Below are 20,324 nucleotides of genomic sequence, written 5' to 3'. Positions count from 1 at the left end.
ATTTGTGTATATATATATTTTCAACTGTCTATTTGCCAGCGCAGCTTTCCCTGACTCCATTCCAATCTTCCAATCCGGGCTGTTGTCCAAGTCTATTGTCTGAAGTTTAATGACGCAGCAACTCCCAAATTGTTAAATCATTCCAAGTTGTCCAAACTTTTCGTTTGAGATTTAATAACATAGTAGCTTCCACGTTGTTAAGTTGTTACTGTAAATTGTTGAGCATACTGTTTGCAATATTGCAATGTAAATGCGCTGTATTCCACAGATATAAGTCATTTGGCGATCGATCAGCCTCTCGGAGACCACACAATCCCACCCTTCGGGCCCTACAAGGGGGGCTGCTAGACATCCATTCAGCCTTCTCTCTCGCTCATAATGAAAAACTTCTGCAAACAGCTGCACTATATGTTGTCCAAAATTGTTATCTCAAGTCATTACAAAGTCAGCTAGCAAATATGTCCTGCTTCCCTCGAAAAAGGGAGGAATTCTCATTTTTCCGTGCTGCGTCATAGTAACAAGCGCCATCTTGTTTCTTCTTTTATCTTCATCAAGTCTTTCAAGTCTGAGTAAAGCTGCACAGTTGAATACTTAATTATAAATAGAAGTCCATTTGTACTCTTTTTTTTAAAAAAAGTTTCTTGATGAGGCTTGGCATAGAAAACCAATTGTAGATATTAAGAAGAAAAAAAGGACATACCAAACACCTCCGTAATCCAAACGTCATGATGAGAATCTCTTTGAAATCCAAGCTTAAACACCAGGGACTGTACAGTTCTGCAGGTTTTTTCTTAGTCTTCTTCAGTCCAGACTATGTCTGTTTATTCTCCAAATCCAATCATTTTATCAAGCAAATATTTCCGGCTATGAGAATGGCATCGGAGAGTGCCAGCCGTGTCGTGCTCTGGGACCCAGTGTCCTGCCGCTTGCACCTTGATGCAAGCTGACAATCTCAGACAATCTGCGGGTCTACGAGACAGTCCTCCCCCACCCTGGGGAGTCTGCCAGGGCTAATTACCCCCATATCAGCCCTGAGAGCCAGTGTGGTGTAGTGGTTAAGAGCGGTAGTCTCGTAATCTGGGGAACCAGGTTCAAGTCTCCGCTCCTCCACATGCAACTGCTGGGTGACCTTGGGCCAGTCACACTTCTTTGAGGTCTCTCAGCCCCACTCACCTCACAGAGTGTTTGTTGTGGGGGAGGAAGGGAAAGGAGAATGTTAGCTGCTTTGAGACTCCTTAAAGGGAGTGAAAGGCGGGATATCAAATCCAAACTCTTCTTCTTCTTCTTCTGAATTACCGGCACGGCTGGGATCCAATCATATGGGAGTCAGCCATTTCTCACCGCTGGAAACAGGAATCCTAAAACTTTTGTGGCTTATGTATATGATTTTGAGCATATTGGAGCCAACTTTTCTTGTGTTTTTGGGTCAGTAGTGGTGTACGTCTTGGAGTTCTGGCATGGAAACCACCTGCATTTACTACGTGCTTTACTTTGCTCACTGAAACCTCAGGGCCTGCTGCCACCAAGTCTTGCTGCAGCTCTTTTGCAGTCACTCAAGGGTTTTTCCCAGCCTGCCTTCTCAGAAATCTGGTTGCTGCCGCAGATAGCTTCCTTTTTCTGCCCCATCCAAGTAGTGTGACCACTGTTCCTTTAACTTTGAACTTGCAAACTATGCTTCCAATAGTGTCTCTAGGAACATTCAGTGCCTTCACTATCTTTTTGTATCCTGCTCCTTGTTTGTGAAGGCCAACGATCTCTTACCTTCTTGGACCATTCTCTTGACTTAGCCATATTTCTAACATACAGCCAAATTTGACACTCCGTGACCCCCTAGTCAGCTCAGGTATTTCATGTGTTACAGCTGGTGCACCAGGTGTGCTTGAGACAACACCTGTTGTATTTGTGCTGTTGTGAGGGATTCTATTCAGAGGGTTGAATAATAGTGAGACTGGAAAAGCCTGTATAAGTTGCAATTTCAGCTGAATTTGGGGAAACCATTTGAAGCATCCGTTGTGGTTAGTTATTTCATATTTTTTAAAAATAATAATAATTTTTATTAAAGTTTTCAGATTTTACATTACCACATTAACATATTTCACTATACCCATACATTCAGCAACTTCCCTCCTTCCCCTTCCAAGGTTCTTTTAATTTACCCATAATTCCTGCATATTCTTGTATATTCATCTATTTCAGTTTTCCCCATTTTACATCCCTTTTAAATATGTTATACGGTTGAATTTACCTTAGTACTGCCTGCTTTTGCAACTGTGTACAATTATTTCCCACATACTCAACAAAAATTTTCCTCTCCTCTTTAAATGCCTGTTCTTCTCTTATTCTACTTGTAAGACCTGCTACCTCTGCATATTCTATCACCTTAAGTTGCCAAGTCTCCTAACTAGGGACCATCCCTTTTGGTGCTAACAAGATCCAAGTTGCTGTTGTCGCATACATATTTTTTACTGACACCTGGGTACCTCCTTCAGAACCATTCCTAACAGGAATGCCTCTGGCTTTTTTGGGAATGTTGTTTTAAAACATTTTTTTCCATTTCATCATATCATTTCCTAATATTCTTTAACTTTTTTGCATGCCCACCACATATGAAAAAAGTTCATTCTGTTTCCTTACATTTCCAACACAAATCAGATTCAGATTTATACATCTTAACTACGTAATCTACTCTGTGTTAAATATTATCTATTAATCATTTTCATATAATTTCCCTTCAAAGTGTACCTTGTGGCATATTTCAAATCTTTCTTCCACAATTTCTCCCAGAGGTCAAATTCTATATTATGCCCTATATCAGTTGCCCAGTGAGTCATTGAAGCTTTTACCAGCTCATCTTTTGTTTCCCACTCCAATAGTAGCTTATACATTTAGACAATAGTTTTTCATTATTTTCTAATAAATCTCTCGTGAGCTTTGGTCCAGAAATCCATTTTTCTTACCTAGTTTAAACATATCATACAATTGATGGTACTGTAAATAGTCTGTTACTTGGCTCCTTATTCCTTCCTTTGGTTTCAATCTGGATTCCCTCCCTGAGAGGTCCAGTAAGTCTGTATAGGTTGTCCGCTGTCTGTCCATGTTGATTCTCTTGATTGCAATAGCTTCCATTGGCGATAACCATAGGGGTGTTTTCCTTTCCAGCAGGTTCTTATATTTCTGTTGATATTTTCACTCAGTTTTATAGCAAGGTGCACAAGACCAAATATTGCTGTCAGTGTAAATCTGCTCAGCAGACATGCAAACCAACCCACAGTTTAAGACTGGAAGGCGCTGAAACGCATAGCGAGATACTTAAAAGGCATTGTGCATTACAGGTTGAAGCTTACTAGCCAAAAATCTGGAGGTCTTGAAATTTATGCCAATGCCAGTTTTGGCAGTGATGCAATTGATGGCAAAAGCACTTCAGGTGTGTGCTACTTGTATAATCAATGCCTTTTTGATTGATCTTGTAGGAAGCAGGCGACAGTAAGCATGAGTTCTTGGGGAAGCAGAACTTATGCTTTAACTCTTTCCCTCATGGACATAGAGTGGTTATTACAACTGTATGAGGATGTAAAAGTGAAAGTTACTTGTCCTATTCAGGTCTATCAGGACAATAAAGCTTGTATAGCTTTGCTCCACTCTGAAGGATGCAAACAGAGAACAAAGTATCTACAAATTAAGCTTCAACGAGCTAGAGAATGCATCCAGAAAGGAATTGTGAAAGTGTCCTATATGCCAGGGAAAGAAATACCTGCCGATGCACTAACCAAAGTTGTTAACAGGGAACAACTCGCTGTATGTGTACATAAATTTGTGTTAGATTCTGCAATGGTTGGTATAAAAAGGGGGAGATTGTTTATATTTTCACCCCCACCCATTGCAAGAATATCCTGATCTGATGTTTTGAGAAAGGAGGGGGCGGAAACTGCTCTTCTCGTCTTCCGCTCCTGACTGACTGCCTGACTCTGTGTGTGGAGAGAGTCTTATCTATGTAGTGACCAGATGGCTGAGTGGGAGATGTAACACTCATGCAAGCCAGTAGTTCTTTAGTTTGCAGTAACTGTTAGAAATAAAAGGAGTTATGCTTCACAGCTAGCTTCTGCATTATTTATACTCTGCTGAGTCTGGTGCTCAGAATGCACAGTTGTGGGTCCAGTGCACTGGGACCTGTTTTCCAGGATTGGAAGGTCTCTGAAAGTGCTCCAGTCGCCTAGCCCAGTTGGGACAGAACCAGTTATTGAGCCCAGTCGCTGACATTGATTGAAAGGCGTACTGACAATTTCTTCCAGACTCTATACAAATTCTTCCTGATAACATGATTCAAAAAACTCATATATTTTAGGTTTCCCATACTAAAGACATGCATGCCAGCCAAATTTAAAATCATGACCTTCCAGATCTAAGATGTGAGTGTTTTGCAATAAAATGTGTTGTTCTATTTCAATTGCTTTCCCACCCCCCTTTGCTTTGCAGAAATTCTTTTTCTTTTCTTTTTTTAATATATATTTTATTGATTTTCCATTTTTAACATTCACATAACATCTTATTCCCTTTTACATAACTTTTGGCTCTGCAGAGCCACTTGACTTCCCTCCATCTCGTCATCTGGTTTTCACATGCTTACATCGTATTTCTGCACATTTATATCGTCACAATTCTACATTTATTCCAATATATTTTTAAACTTTAATCAAATGTAAAAAAATTCTTCTAATAAACATTGCAAGATTTATTGCAGTCCTGCTAGTGTTTTTATGTATTGAATGAATTTACTTCATTCTCTCTGGAATGTTTAGTCGCTCTGGTTTCGGATTTTCCCCTTCAGCTTTGCTAATTCTGCATAGTCCATCATCTTTGTCTGCCATTCCTCTACCGCTGGAAGTTCTTGCTGTTTCCACTTTTGGGCTAATAAAGTCCTGGCTGCCGTAATGTCATACATAAATAGCCTCTGGTCTATTTTTGGTATTTCCCCTCCTATTATACCCAACAAGAACACTTCTGGGTGTGTGTATTTTGGAAAAGTATACGAAAAGTTTCCCCAAAATAATTTGACTTTATCGCATGTTTACCACATATGATAAAAATCTCCGTCTTTAACATTACATTCCCAGCAATTCTTATTTCTCATTCTATACATTTTAGCTAATTTAGTCGGGGTTAGATACCATCTATACATCATTTTCATTATATTTTCTTTCAATGCCGTACATGCAGTAAAGTTATTTCCTTCATTTCATAACTTTGACCAGGATTCAAATTGTACATTATACCCAAAATCTTTTGCCCATTTTATCATTACCTCTTTTACCTCTTCGTCTTTTGTGTGCCATTCTAGTAATAAATTGTACATTTTTGATAATATTTTACTTTTACCTCCCAACAATTCGGTTTCCAGCTTTGATCTTGTAATATCAAAGCCATTTTTCCTTTTTTCTTTGTTGAATACCCCTGTATGTCATCTACCGTATATTTCTCCCTATAAGACGCACCAGGCCATAAAACGCACCTAGTTTTTGGAGGAGGAAAACAAGAAAAAAAAATATTCTGAATCCCAGAAGCCAGAACAGCAAGAGGAATCACTGCGTAGCGAAAGCAGCAATCCCTCTTGCTGTTCTAGCTTCTGGGATACAGTGGTGCCTCGCAAGACGAAATTAATTCGTTCCGCAAGTTTTTTCTTCTTGCGAGTTTTTCGTCTTGCGATGCACGGTTTCCCATAGGAATGCATTGAAAATCAATTAATGCGTTCCAAGGGAAACCGCCTTCAGACCAGGTCCGGGGACAGTCTCTCCCCCGACCTCTTCTGAAGGCTGGGGGGGGGGGGGACAAGGGCTTCTGAAGGCTGCCGGGGGCTGGGGGGAACAAGGGCTTCGCTGCCGACCCCCAGCATTTTAAAATCTCACCGGGACACGGGGAGATTTTAAAATGCTGGGGGTCGGCAGCGAACGCTTCGCTGATCCCGGGATGGCAGGCAGATCTGCACCGCCATCCAGAGCGGGGCGGGACTTAGCGCCCCGCTCGGGATGGCGGCACAGATCTGCCTGCAGTCCCGGGACGGCAGACAGCTCTGCGCTGGCATCCAGAGCAGGGCGGGACTTAGCGCCCCGCTCGGGATGGCGGCACAGATCTGCCTGCAGTCCCGGGACGGCAGACAGCTCTGCGCCGCCATCCCGAGTGGGGCGGGACTTAGCACCCCGCTCGGGATGGTGGCGCAGATCTGCCTGCAGTCCCGGGACGGCAGACAGCTCTGCGCCGCCATCCCGAGCGGGGCGGGACTTAGCACCCCGCTCGGGATGGTGGCGCAGATCTGCCTGCAGTCCCGGGACGGCAGACAGCTCTGCGCCGCCATCCCGAGCGGGGCGGGACTTAGCACCCCGCTCGGGATGGCGGCACAGATCTGCCTGCAGTCCCGGGACGGCAGACAGCTCTGCCCTGGCATCCAGAGCAGGGCGGGACTTAGCGCCCCGCTCGGGATGGTGGCGCAGATCTGCCTGCAGTCCCGGGACGGCAGACAGCTCTGCGCCGCCATCCCGAGCAGGGCGGGACTTAGCACCCCGCTCGGGATGGTGGCGCAGATCTGCCTGCAGTCCCGGGACGGCAGACAGCTCTGCGCCGCCATCCCGAGCGGGGCGGGACTTAGCACCCCGCTCGGGATGGTGGCGCAGATCTGCCTGCAGTCCTGGGACGGCAGACAGCTCTGCGCCGCCATCCCGAGCGGGGCGGGACTTAGCACCCCGCTCGGGATGGTGGCGCAGATCTGCCTGCAGTCCCGGGACGGCAGACAGCTCTGCGCCGCCATCCCGAGCGGGGCGGGACTTAGCACCCCGCTCGGGATGGCGGCACAGATCTGCCTGCAGTCCCGGGACGGCAGACAGCTCTGCCCTGGCATCCAGAGCAGGGCGGGACTTAGCGCCCCGCTCGGGATGGTGGCGCAGATCTGCCTGCAGTCCCGGGACGGCAGACAGCTCTGCGCTGCCATCCCGAGCGGGGCGGGACTTAGCACCCCGCTCGGGATGGTGGCGCAGATCTGCCTGCAGTCCCGGGACGGCAGACAGCTCTGCGCCGCCATCCCGAGCGGGGCGGGACTTAGCACCCCGCTCGGGATGGTGGCGCAGATCTGCCTGCAGTCCCGGGACGGCAGACAGCTCTGCGCCGCCATCCCGAGCGGGGCGGGACTTAGCACCCCGCTCGGGATGGTGGCGCAGATCTGCCTGCAGTCCCGGGACGGCAGACAGCTCTGCGCCGCCATCCCGAGCGGGGCGGGACTTAGCACCCCGCTCGGGATGGTGGCGCAGATCTGCCTGCAGTCCCGGGACGGCAGACAGCTCTGCGCTGGCATCCAGAGCGGGGCGGGACTTAGCGCCCCGCTCGGGATGGCGGCACAGATCTGCCTGCAGTCCCGGGACGGCAGACAGCTCTGCGCCGCCATCCCGAGTGGGGCGGGACTTAGCACCCCGCTCGGGATGGTGGCGCAGATCTGCCTGCAATCCCGCGACTGCAGGCAGCTTTGCGCGGCCATCTGGAGCGGGGCGGGCTTCGCCCCCGGCTCCCGATGGCCGCGCAGAGCTGCGCTGATCCCGGGACGGCAGACAGCTCTGCGCCGCCATCCCGAGCGGGGCGGGACTTAGCACCCCGCTCGGGATGGTGGCGCAGATCTGCCTGCAATCCCGCGACTGCAGGCAGCTTTGCGCGGCCATCTGGAGTGGGGCGGGCTTCGCCCCCGGCTCCCGATGGCCGCGCAGAGCTGCGCTGATCCCGGGACGGCAGACAGCTCTGCGCCGCCATCCCGAGCGGAGCGGGACTTAGCGCCCCGCTTGGGATGGTGGCGCAGATCTGCCTGCAGTCCCGCGACTGCAGGCAGCTTTGCGCGGCCATCTGGAGCGGGGCGGGACTTCTCTGCTGTCCCGGGGAGATTTTAAAATGCTGGGGGTCGGCAGCGAACGCTTCGCTCCCGCCCGCCAGCATTTTAAGATCGCCCGGGGCAGCGGAGAAGTCTCCGCTGTCCCGGGAAGGCAGGCGGGGGGGAGCAAAGACTTTTGCCCCCCGCCGGCCTTCAGAAGAGGTCCAGGACCTCTTCTGAAGGCCGGCTGTGGGCGAAAGTCTTTGCTCCCGACCGCCAGCAATTTAAAACAGGTCCCCGGAGATTTCCCTATGGGCTTTCGTCTTGCGAAGCAAGCCCATAGGGAAATTCGTCTTGCGAAGCACCTCCGAAACAGAAAACCCTTTCGTCTTGCGGGTTTTCCGTCTTGCGAGGCATTCGTCTTGCGGGGTACCACTGTATCTGCGCAGTGTGCATTCACTCCATAAGACGCACACACATTTCCCTTTACTTTTTAGGAGGGAAAAAGTGAGTCTTATAGAGCAAAAAATACAGTACTTGATGATATTGTAACCAACCTGTTAAAGCATCACATACTTCATCAAATGGTTTCATTTTAAACTCTTTATCGGTTTCCATCAAAATCTCCCTATAGGTGTGATGGGTCTGGAAGCCTTTCGCAAGAAATACCTCTGCTCACTCAGAGATGTATTTACAGTCTTTATTTACATACATATATACAAGGTACAGAATATAGCTTCACGCGTCCGAATCCTTGGTAGCAGATCCAGGAAGTGGGAGCTTTCAGCTCCTCCTCCAGCAGAGGAGCTTGGGAAGCCCCAAATGCCTTCTTTGTTCCCTACGTTTTAACCCCCTCCTGTCCTGTGCTGAAGGAACAGGCATCAAATCTTCCCCTGTCCCTGAACTGTTTGAGTGGTGTTGCTGCTCTCCAGCATCCGGGAGCGTCCTCGCCGCTTGAGTTCCTTCCGCTTGCTTGTCCTCCTCTCCCTCTCCTGTCTTTTCTAAAGGCTCCTGTTCTTCCCCCTCCCTCAGCTCTAGGGCATTCCCTGGCAGCCCCGTGACAATAGGTGGCCCATTTTCCTTTCATATTTAATCTTTTAACTGAAATTGCTTCCACTGGAGATAGCAACCAAGGTGTTTTTCGTTCTAATAAATCTTTATATCTTACCCAAACTTCATATATGGATTTCCTTATCGTGTGGTTCAAAAATCCTCTGTGTACTTTGACTTTATCATACCATAAATATGCGTGCCACCCAAATCTATTGCCATAAACCTCTAGATCTAATAGATCCGTATTCTCCAACATCATCCACTCTCTCAACCAGCAGAGGCAGGACACTTCATAGTATAATTTCAAACCTGGCAGGGAAAATCCCCCCCTCTTTTTTATCAATAAGAAGTTTATACTTTATCCTAGGTTTCTTCCCTTGCCAGATAAATCTTGATAAAACTTTCTTTCACTGACTGGGAGAGGCAAGATGGCGCCGAGGCAAGTCACGCTCTCCGGCGCTCACTTTTATTCTTTTAAAACCTTATCTTAATTGCCCTCCAGATGCCAATTCCTAACAAACGGAAAACATTTTAAAGACTCTGAGCACTTTTATAATTCCTGTTGGCTCTGCGAGCTTCAGCTTGTTCCAGCTTGTCTTCAGCTTGTCCCAGCCTGCTCCCTCCCTCCTTATCAGCTCTTTGAATTGTCCCACCCCTCTGATCACAGGGATCGTCTGAAATAAAAATAACATTTTAGGTATCACATTCATCTTCACAGCTGAAATTCTTCCCCCAAAATACAGTTTCAATATTCCCCACACTTCTAAATCTTTAACTATCATTTTTGTATAAGCCTTATTAAGCTTAAATCCTGCTAGTTTCCCAAATTCTTCAGTTTTTCCCAGTGCTTCACTTAGACTGGACTGTGGTTCTTCTAAAGGTAAAACCAAGTCATCAGCAAAGGCTTTTAATTTATATTCCTTTACACCAATCTTTATACCTTTCACAGTTTGTGTTTCTCTTAGCAATCTTGTCAGGACCTCTTGGACCGTTATAAACAATAACTGTGATAAGGGACATCCCTGTCTCGTCCCTTTTGAAATTTCAAAATTTTCAGTCAACACATTATTAACTATCAATCTTGCCTTTTGTTCTGAATATACAGCTTCTATACCTTTGAGGACTAGATCCCCTACACCCATCAGTTCCAATTTTTTCCTCATAAAATGCCAAGATATATTATCAAAAGCTTTTTCAGCATCAATAAACATCAAAGCTGCTTGCTTATTGTTCCTAGTCTCCAAATATTCTATTATGTCATTTATATTTCTCACATTGTCTTTCAATTGTCGACCAGGAAGAAAGCCAGCTTGGTCTTGATGGATTTGTTCCTTCAAGGTTTCCTTCAATCTGTTTGCTAATATATTAGCAAAAAGCTTATGTTGTTGTTTAGTCATTTAGTCGTGTCTGACTCTTCGTGACCCCATGGACCAGAGCACGCCAGGCACTGTCTTCCACTGCCTCCCGCAGTTTGGTCAAACTCATGCTGGTAGCTTCGAGAACACTATCCAACCATCTCATCATCTGTCATCCCCTTCTCCTTGTGCCCTCCATCTTTCCCAACATCAGGGTCTTTTCCAGGGAGTCTTCTCTTCTCATGAGGTGGCCAAAGTATTGGAGTCTCAGCTTCAGGATCTGTCCTTCCAGTGAGCACTCAGGGCTGATTTCCTTAAGAATGGAGAGGTTTGATCTTCTTGCAGTCCATGGGACTCTCAAGAGTCTCCTCCAGCACCATAATTCACCATAACTCTCATAGTGGAGAGTTTTGACCAAACGTGATCCACCTGGAGCAGGAACCGGCAAGCCACTCCAGTATCCCTGCCAAGAAAACTCCATGGACAAAGACAAAAAGCTTATAGTCATTATTTAATAAAGAGATAGGTCTGTACGTTCAATAAATCTGTATCTTGTTTAGGAATCAAAGTGATATAGGCCTCTCTCCATGTCTTTGGGATCAAACCATTTGTCAAAATATTATTCATAACATTTTTTAACTGGTATGTCAGTTGCTCACTCAGTATCTTATAGTATTTAGCTGTAAGTCCATCAGGTCCTGGTGCCTTGCCTGACTTCAACTGTTTTATTGCAGTTTGTATTTCAGTTATCGTTATTAACGAGCTCAGTTAATTTTGTTTTTCCATTGGAATCTTCTGTAATTTGTGATTCTCCAAGTAGCTCTCTATTCTTCCTTTGTTCTCCTTCTCCACTTTATATAATTCTCTATAACATTTATGAAAGCTTTTTTAAATTTCCTTCGGGTTCTCTATCATCTTGTCCTCCACTCTTATTTTATTTATGGTATTTTGACCCTGTTTCTTTTTCAATTGCCAGGCTAAAAGTTTCCCAGATTTATTAGCAAATTCAAAATTCCTTTGCCTTAACATTTTTATTTTCCATTCCACTTCCTGATTTATAATAATTGAAAACTGTGTTTGCAGCATCTTAGTATTTTGTTTTATTGCTTTTGTTTGATTTGCTGATAGCAAACAGCTGAAAGTTTGTAAATTTTGATAATAAACCTGATTTGCAATGGGGGTTGAATAATTTTGATTGCAACTGTACAACCCATTGAACACAGCCCTTCAAGTATTAAGTGTAAATGTCCCTGGTTTTACTACCAGCCATAAACTGTGCCCCCCACTCAAAAAAAAAAGAGGGGAAAAAGGAGTGCTGAAAGGGAAGAGGTTGCATTTGCTAAGAATAAAGCTGGTCATAACCATTGCTTGTCTGGCTCCATTCACTTTGCTGGGTCAGAAGTTATCCAGGCTTAGGAACATAGGAAATAGTCTTATGCCTTGCAAATTTGGCCATCTAACTCAATGTTGTCTACTTTGACTCACAAGGATTCAGGCAGAAAAGGGTATTTTCTCATTACCTGCTGCTGCTGAAGACACCAGAGATTGCACTGAGGCCATTTTGTATGCAAAGCAGTTGTTTTCCTTGGAAGCTTGGAACATTCTCCTCTTTAAATTCTCAAAGCTCTTAACCTAGCGCAAGGTTGTCATCTGAACTAACAGAGAATCAATCACAGTCAATCCATCATTTGAAAAATAAAACTTTAAATCTGTCTTACAAAAAAATGGCAACTAGGTATTCCGCTTTGGCAACTATAACCTTGGTTTAAGGGGCAATTTGGCATCCAGCTTATATATTTGAGTTTCTAACACTGATTTTAGACATTTTGAGCTGGCAATACATCATGATGGCTGGGGAACCTCAATGTATTCCCAGCTCAAATTGCCTGCAGATGGCAGAGGCACAGGCAGGCAGACGGAGCCTGAGAAGGTTCCGTCTGCCTGCCTGCCTGAGCCTTTGAGGAAGACCCTGTCCCCGCTCCTCCAGCTCACACCAGCTGGTGCAGTATGAGGGCTGGCTCAGCTGAGGGGTGGGGTGGGGAGGCTTCCCTCCCCCCAACAAAGCAGTTTAAGGAAGCCCCCATGCCCCTCCAGCTTTCATTTGCCAGAGTGGTATGGGGGCTTGCTCATTAGGGCTGGGTGATGGTGTTATGTTGAAGCAGGACCCTAGAGGATTATTATCCTTAGGCTTTTCATATAATCAGTTATTCATATAATCAGTTATCAGTTATCAATATATTCACATATGCTCACACATAACCATGTGTTACGGCTAAATCTGGGTGCGGGGCTACTCTGCCACCCAGCTCGTCGGACTAAGTAAGTCCGCGGGTCCCTGCGGAAGAAAATGAGCTCAGCCAGACAGGAGCAAACTGCAGAAGATCCAAGTTTATTGCGCAACAGGTTCAAGACGAGATTGAACAGCGAGAAAGGGGTGACATGGACTTTTGAAACTCCCTCCATGTCCCAGAATACAGTGCAAAATACATCCCAGTTACGTCATGAATACATTAAGGAAAGGTTGGGTTACACAGATTACATCATGTATACATTAAGGAGAGGTTGGGTTACACCGGATTAACATATGGAGGAGGGAGGGGGGAATATGCAGAGCTGGAGATATGCGCAGATAAGCGCTTCCTGAGTGCCGGTGATGGGAAGACAATGGTCCATGTATGCATAGTCTGTCACCTGGCATTGCCCGGAGGAAAGGTTTGGCAGAGTGATTTGACAGTATATTGTAGCGAAGAAGGTGAAGAAGACATGCCCCCCCCCTTCCGTAACACCAGGGCTTTACAGTGATTTTTATAATCCATTTGAATCATAAAAAAGCTTTCTGCCTAGTCTGACAGCAAGTGGCTCGACCTTTCCCCCAGTGCTTTCTTGCACCCTAGAGAAAGGGGAAGCTGTAAATCAGAAGATGCTAGTACATCTCTCCCCCCTCTGGTCCAGACTAATTCTGGACACGAAACAGGGAGAGCTAACCACAATACCCCTACATGAACAGATGCACAGGGGAGTTATCATCAGGAGATCCCCTCCTAGCTGAAGTTTCAATTCCCTGTTCCATCAACTAGGGAAAAGGTCAGACTGTACTTTGACTGTACAGTCAAAGAAAGCAGAAGTTGGGAGTTGTACTCTGCGCACGCTCAGGAGCCGACAGAATGCGTTTATTGGTTAATTTTTGCTGGCGTTCGTGATTGTCTCATGATTGTCTCATGATCTGTGATGCTGCACGCAGGTATTTAACCTCAGAACTTGAATGCTTTGGGGTCCCAGTCTTTTGGAAAGGATTCCAACTGGGTCCATTATTGCTCAGCAATAAACTTCACCTTTTTTCTCTCCAAATTGCTGTGTCTGTCAATCCTTTGTCTTCACATAAGTGGGCACCACTGCCTAAAATTTGCAACAATGTATTCAGTGGTCTGTGTTTGCCTGAGCTTGAGTCTGGACTAAGGATTCTGAGCTCTTGTGTTCTGATTCAATACTTGATATCCAATCACAGAACATTTCAGGATTTGGGCCTCTGTCATTGGACCTTAAACTCTGTGTTATGATTTGCATCTTGGAAGTTTAGACAGCCAATCATGTTGGGAGTGGGAGTGGCCCAGGCCTTCAGAAATGTATATAAGTAGTTGCTTTGCTCCTGTTGTCCAGTTCTGTTAGTTCATTGAAGATTATTGCTGTTATCATGGTGTCTTGCCTCGTGGGAACCCACCTACACTTCAAATGTATCTCAGCTGCTTCTTCCTCCCCTAAGGTGGGGAGGAAGAAGCAGCAGCCGAGATACATTCCAGACATCATGATATATCATCATATTGCGGTATTTAGCTGCTGATACATCATGATGTTGAAAACCAGATAGTACCCAGCCCTAGTGTGGGGAGCCTTTGGCCTTCCAGATGTCACTGAAATATAGCTTCTGCCAGCCCATTGGCCATGCTTCCTGGGGCTGATGGGAGTTGTAGTTCAGTAACATCTGTAGGATCAAAGTTCTCCCCCGCCACACACACACACACACGCTTGAGCTACACACTGCAGTTGGAGTGTGTGAGTCATCTCAGCAAGGAGGCTCTTTTCAGAGGGTCTCTAGGTGATAAAAGCAATGGACACACCAGACCTCTGAAAAATCAGTGATGAAGAAGAGGGGTGTCCTTGTGATCAAGAGCTATGCTGAAGCTTACATAGGAAGCCTATGGAGATCAGATTGGGGTCTCAGTTGCCTATCCCTAGCCCAAGAATTCCATTTGTCTTAAACATCAGCCATAGTCTCTGGCCTCAGTTTCTATGACTGTGAAAAAACTAAATATGGATAATAACTGGACAACTTATAAACAACTGCTACGGGGCGATCAAGGACAACTGAGGCTAAAACCATACGAAGGGATCAAACAATATCTATCCAGCTGGCTACAATACCACCAGTTAAAGAGTGTCTTTAATCAGGATCTAAAAAAAGGATTTGGTGAAGAAGAATCACAATTACAAAGGGTGTTAAAGGTAAAGGTAAAGGTACCCCTGCCCGTACGGGCCAGTCTTGACAGACTCTGGGGTTGTGCGCCCATCTCACTTAAGAGGCCGGGGGCCAGCGCTGTCCAGAGACACTTCCGGGTCACGTGGCCAGCGTGACAAAGCCGCATCTGGCGAGCCAGGGCAGCGCACGGAAACGCCGTTTACCTTCCCGCCAGTAAGCGGTCCCTATTTATCTACTTGCACCCGGAGGTGCTTTCGAACTGCTAGGTTGGCAGGCGCTGGGACCGAGCAACGGGAGCGCACCCCGCCGCGGGGATTCGAACCGCCGACCTTTCGATCGGCAAGCCCTAGGCGCTGAGGCTTTTACCCACAGCGCCACCCGCGTCCCAACAAAGGGTGTTATTAAATAACAAAAGGAAGCTATTATCCAAAATTTATGATGTATTATTTTAGAATGGGATTTGAAAGATGAACAAGTGAAGGAAACCATGGTCAGATGGGCCCAGGATATGGGGCATACAATATACTTGGAACAGTGGGAAAGACTCTGGCATGTGGACATAAAGTTCACCGCCTGTTACACAATTAGAGAGAACTTGATGAAAATGCTCTTTAGATGATACTTGACACCGTCTAAACTGGCCAAAATTTATAAACTCAAATCCAACTTATGTTGGAAGTGTGAAAAAATGGAAGGGACAATGTTTCACATTTGGTGGAGCTGCAAAGAGGTAAAAAGCTTTTGGGACATTATACATGAGGAAATAAAAAAGATACTTAGAACACTTATAGAAAAGAAACCTGAGGCCTATCTACTGGGTCTACTGGGGAAAGATATCCCCCAAGACAAGAAAGTATTTTTTTTATATGCCACGGCAGCAGCTAGAACAGTATTAGCTAGCAAATGGAAAAGTGAAACAATCCCTTCCAAAGAAGATTGGATATGTAAAATGAGTGATTATATACAGTAGAAATCGGGATGGGGTAGAGGGGAGTCATGGGTGGGTGAAGGGTGTTATGTATGTAATGTTAAGTTCTGGTTTATATATGTTTCTATTTTGTTGTATTTTCTTTCTTTGTACTCTTGTGTTTTTGTATAATAATATTAATAATAATAATGATGATGATGATGATGATACATATATGAGCTCATTGCTTCAACAACTACCAATTAATTGTGGGGTTATCTTGACCAGTGTTCAAAACTCCCATTGTTCTAGGTGCATTTTCTGACAGGGAATTTCATTAGGGTGAGCAGTTTCTGAGCTCTGGGCGCAGTACTGTGCCTAAGATTTCAGATAAAAACTGCAGAGGTTAAAAGCTTGCAGCTTCTGGGAAACCTAGCCAGATGGGCGGGGTATAAATAATAAATTGTTGTTGTTGTTGTTGTTGCTGTTGTTATTCTGTGACATATATGAAAACAGATGAATAAAGGAATAAGTAGAGATAACTGGGATATGCAAGGAAATATGTAAATAAATTTAAGGAACCATATAAAGAGAGGGAGGGAAGTCGAGGTTTGAAATGTGATAATTATAGTTGAAATGTTTATTTGTTATAAATGAAAATTATAAATATTTCTTTAAAAAACAAACAAAAAACCCTGCAGAGTCAAAGGAAAGGAGGACTTTTTCTGTCTCCCCACTTCCAGCTACTCTCTGAAGACTGGAGAAGAGACCCTCTTTAGAATATTAGGGCAGTGGGCAGGGGAAGGACTAGACCATATGAAAAATGAGCATGATATTTTAGTTCATTCATTTTCAGCTTTGTATTCTTGTTATAAAAAAGCATGCCTAGACATTCCGTTGTGCCCATAACCTAGGTTTTAGGTGCCATTAAGCTCCTAGCTTTCATAACTCAGTTTCTAACTCTGATCTTGACTACCAAGATGGCGTTAGCAAAGCTTCTGAAACAGTTCAACTTTGGTTCAACACACTCTACCACCAACACAGCTTAGGACCAGGACACCTGAAAGATTGTCTCACCCCCATCAATTACGGTGGTTTGAAGGTGAGGGCCTCCTGCAGATACAGTCTTAAAGAGCTGGTCTGTTTCACACAATACAAGAATTAGGACTTTTGAACTTTTAAATCTTAGACAAATGCTCTCTCTGTTATCTTTTTGGTACCTACAGAAGACCTATCACTTCCAGCAAGCCTTTTAAATTGAGATCTTTCACAGCTTGCATCTGTATTGGGATTGTTTTTAAGATTTTTGTTTTTATTGTTTTGTTTCTTCTTGTTTGCCGTCCTGAGCTCTTTTGGGAGGAAGGGTGGGATATAAATTCAATAAAACAAACAAACAAATGCTGCCACATCCCCACCTGCTGTCCAGGTGTTAAACTAGCATATGAAAGATATTAAGAAAATTGGATGACATGAGGTAAAAAAGTTGAATCACTTGATGTGGAATGACCCAGGTAGGTCCCCAAAAAGAAGCATTCTGGGGGGGGGGCAGGATGGTTCAGGAGACTTGCCCCTATTCCAAATCCCATTCAGCTCAGTTATGTGACCTCACAACCCAGTGGTACTTACACTAGCAAAAAGGGTAGTGTTGAATCAAACTTCCCTGGGGATCCTGGAGGGCAGTCACTTAGACTTGGATTGTCCCTCCCACTGGCTGGTCAAGGAAGGTCCAAATCACAGATCCTCCCTAGGAAAGGGGCAACCCCACTCTTTCCAGACTGACCCTGCCTCGTGACAGGGAGATTTGGGTCCTAGGGAACTCTGAGCAAGTTTTCCCCTTCAATCAAATTATTTTAAAGGGTCATTTGCCTGCTGCCAGACTTGAGTGAGCTCAGCTGGCAGTAGCCCTGCTTCTGTATGGAGTTTGGATTTACACTAAAATTTGCACCAGCATAATTTACTCTGGTTGGCTTCCTGTAGTTTGGATTGTTCTGTAAAGCATTAATGACAGTGCAGACACATGTTTCTTTGGCACACATGTGCGCCAAAGGCAGGACCTATGCCAGCATATCTGGATATTCTGGATGTTGTTTGCATTTTAACTGGAAGCAGGTGCCAGTTTTATATCATAGTGTAAGGTTCCCCTTCTTAGTGTAATGGCTCCCCTTCTTTTGCCAAGGGCAGACTTTCCCAGCCGGTCAACCTTCAGATGTTGCAGGACTACAATTCCCAGGAGTCCCAGCCAGCTGGAGTCCAACAGCATCTGGAGGGCACCACTTTGACTATCCCAAGTATGGACAGTACTGAGCTAGGTGGACCTGTGGGCTGACTCTGAATAAGGCAGTTTCCTGTGTTTTTGGATTTCACATTATATTTCATTCCAACTGGGAAAAGGTGTGGGAAGGTGTTGTACCCACACAACTCTTGGTATGACAGGGCACCCACTTAAGTAGCCAGAGGTCGGAGTAGAGCAGTAAGGAGAGTTTTGTAATGATGATTTATTACTCGAACCTTCCTTCACTTAAATGCAGGTATGGCCCCAAAGTTATGGAGAAAATTCTCCATATGGCCGAAGGGATTGACATTGGCAAGATGCCATCATTTGAATTAGTGCCTGATGCCAAGGCTACCAAAAGGCCATATTCCCTGCTGGACAACTCTCCATCTTGCAGTGAGTACTTCCATTTCCCCTCATTTGCAGCAGAGTTGGTTCTTTAATGATGATTATTGTATGTCACAGTAATAGGCAATGTCATGTATGAAAATATAAAGGGTTGTATCTAATGTTCTGCATCCTCTTGTGCTAGCAGACAGGTGAGTTTTAATGCTATGCAACATAGGAATCCAATGCAACAGTTGCACTAGCACAGTGATCTTCAACCAGTCCAGACCCAAGACCCACCTCTGACTCCCAACCAGGAACCTGGGACCCACTCTCAGATTTTCACTTTGATTTATACTTAATCATGCTAGCATCTCACCACGCAACACACACTGAGGTATAGGCATACTATTCTTTTTAATACACATTGGTCAAACTTTTGAACCTTATATCCTCTCTCTGATTTCTGGCTTTTCTCTCTTCAGTGAAGCCTGTGGTTGATACTGACCAAGACAGCAAGTCTTCATCACCAATTATGTTTGTACTTTGTTACCAAAAAAGACTTTGCCACTTTCTTGTTTTCCATAATTTTTACCACATCCTTCCTTTCTCTGTCACCTGCTGGTGCCTTTTTCTATGTCTACCTTCTTGCACTTTTTGTCCTCCATCACCTGTCTTGCAGTTGTAGTAGTAAAGTAAAGGTAAAGGTACCCCTGCCCGTACGGGCCAGTCTTGACAGACTCTAGGGTTGTGCGCCCATCTCAAGAGGCCGGGGGCCAGCGCTGTCCGGAGACACTTCCGGGTCACGTGGCCAGCGTGACATCGCTGCTCTGGCGAGCCAGAGCTGCACACGGAAACGCCGTTTACCTTCCCGCTAGTAAGCGGTCCCTATTTATCTACTTACACCCAGGAGTGCTTTCGAACTGCTAGGTTGGCAGGCGCTGGGACCGAACAACAGGAGCGCACCCCGCCGCAGGGATTCAAACCGCCGACCTTTCGATCGGCAAGCCCTAGGCGCTGAGGCTTTTACCCCCAGCGCCACCCGCGTCCCTTGTTGTAGTAGTAGTTGTTGTTAATTAAATTTCTATACTGCCCTTCATCAGAGATTCACAGGGTGGTTTGCAATATGCAGTAGGTGTAGTTCCAAAACAAAAAGTGCTATTTTTTTTAATTTTCGTTTACAAAGTCTTGCCACGTTACAAATCTTTTAAAAAAGAAACTAAATAAAACTGATTTTCATTCCAAATCAACACATAAATGTTAAAGTTGCAGTCCTGTGTGTGCTTACGCGAGTGTAAGTCCCATTAAAATAAATGGACCTTCTGAGTAGTCATCCATAGGATCTGAGTATTCATTTAATTGAGATTAACTAAGGGTCTCCATCGCTGGGAAGCTAAGGCTACTCTCCCTTTCCTAGTTGTTTTCCTTTTCCTGCCCTCTCATTGTGTTAACTTACTTGAAATCAAATGTACAGGAGGGGACTTCCGCTTTTACCACAGCTGCAACAGTGTGAGCTCTGACTGCAGTAAGCAGGTCGGAGCATACACCGGTACTGTGAGGGGCAACGTTTGGCTAAATGACCCCTGAAAAGGCTTGGAAGGAAGCTCAAGTCAAAGGAACTTCGGCAGTGTCTCTTTGGAGTCCCGACACCCCTCGCTGAAGAAAAAACGGCTGAGGTGGGGGGGGGGGGGGAATCCAGGCACAGAGAAGAACGTCAAACAGACCGGTGAAAAGCCTCACATCACTGAAGCAGCGACAAGATGGTAAAATCTCTATTTCTATATTAAAATAAACGTAAAGTGGTAGCAGCAGTAACAAAACCTAAAAGGAAATAAGACAAGGGGGAAAAAGGGAACTCAGGGGGGGAAATCCCTCACGGAGTGAGTAAACCCAAAAAACCCAAAACAAGATAAAGAGTAAAAATAGCGGAGGAGAAGTAATGCTACCACAAAAGTAAAGGGAAGACAGAAGAACGGGAAAAAATATGGAGAGAGTGTAAAGAAATCACTCAGATTGCAATTAAACTATTTGAAAAGCACACTATCTGAAATGGACTTACTACAAAGTGCAAAGCTGTGCAGGCTGCCTGTTGGAGCTGG

At 45.3% G+C, this 20,324-nt stretch overlaps 1 protein-coding gene across 2 annotated transcripts in view; it reads left to right on the top strand.

The window, feature by feature from the left end:
• LOC144324863 (NF-kappa-B-repressing factor-like) overlaps nucleotides 1-20,324 on the top strand; it is a 35,281-nt gene that overhangs the window by 4,410 nt on the left and 10,547 nt on the right. Inside the window, exon 2 of one of the 2 annotated variants that reach the window (XM_077922929.1) lies at nucleotides 18,155-18,294. In XM_077922929.1, coding sequence (XP_077779055.1) covers nucleotides 18,155-18,294 — 140 coding nt within the window. Of the gene's footprint in view, nucleotides 1-18,154; nucleotides 18,295-20,324 lie in introns of those variants that run through there. The other variant, XM_077922931.1, reaches the window with a different exon arrangement.

This window comes from Podarcis muralis, chromosome W, assembly GCF_964188315.1.
Source record: "Podarcis muralis chromosome W, rPodMur119.hap1.1, whole genome shotgun sequence".
Lineage (NCBI taxonomy): Eukaryota > Metazoa > Chordata > Lepidosauria > Squamata > Lacertidae > Podarcis > Podarcis muralis.
The sequence above is the reverse complement of the archived record's forward strand: the minus strand, read 5'-3'. Positions and strand labels throughout refer to the sequence as shown.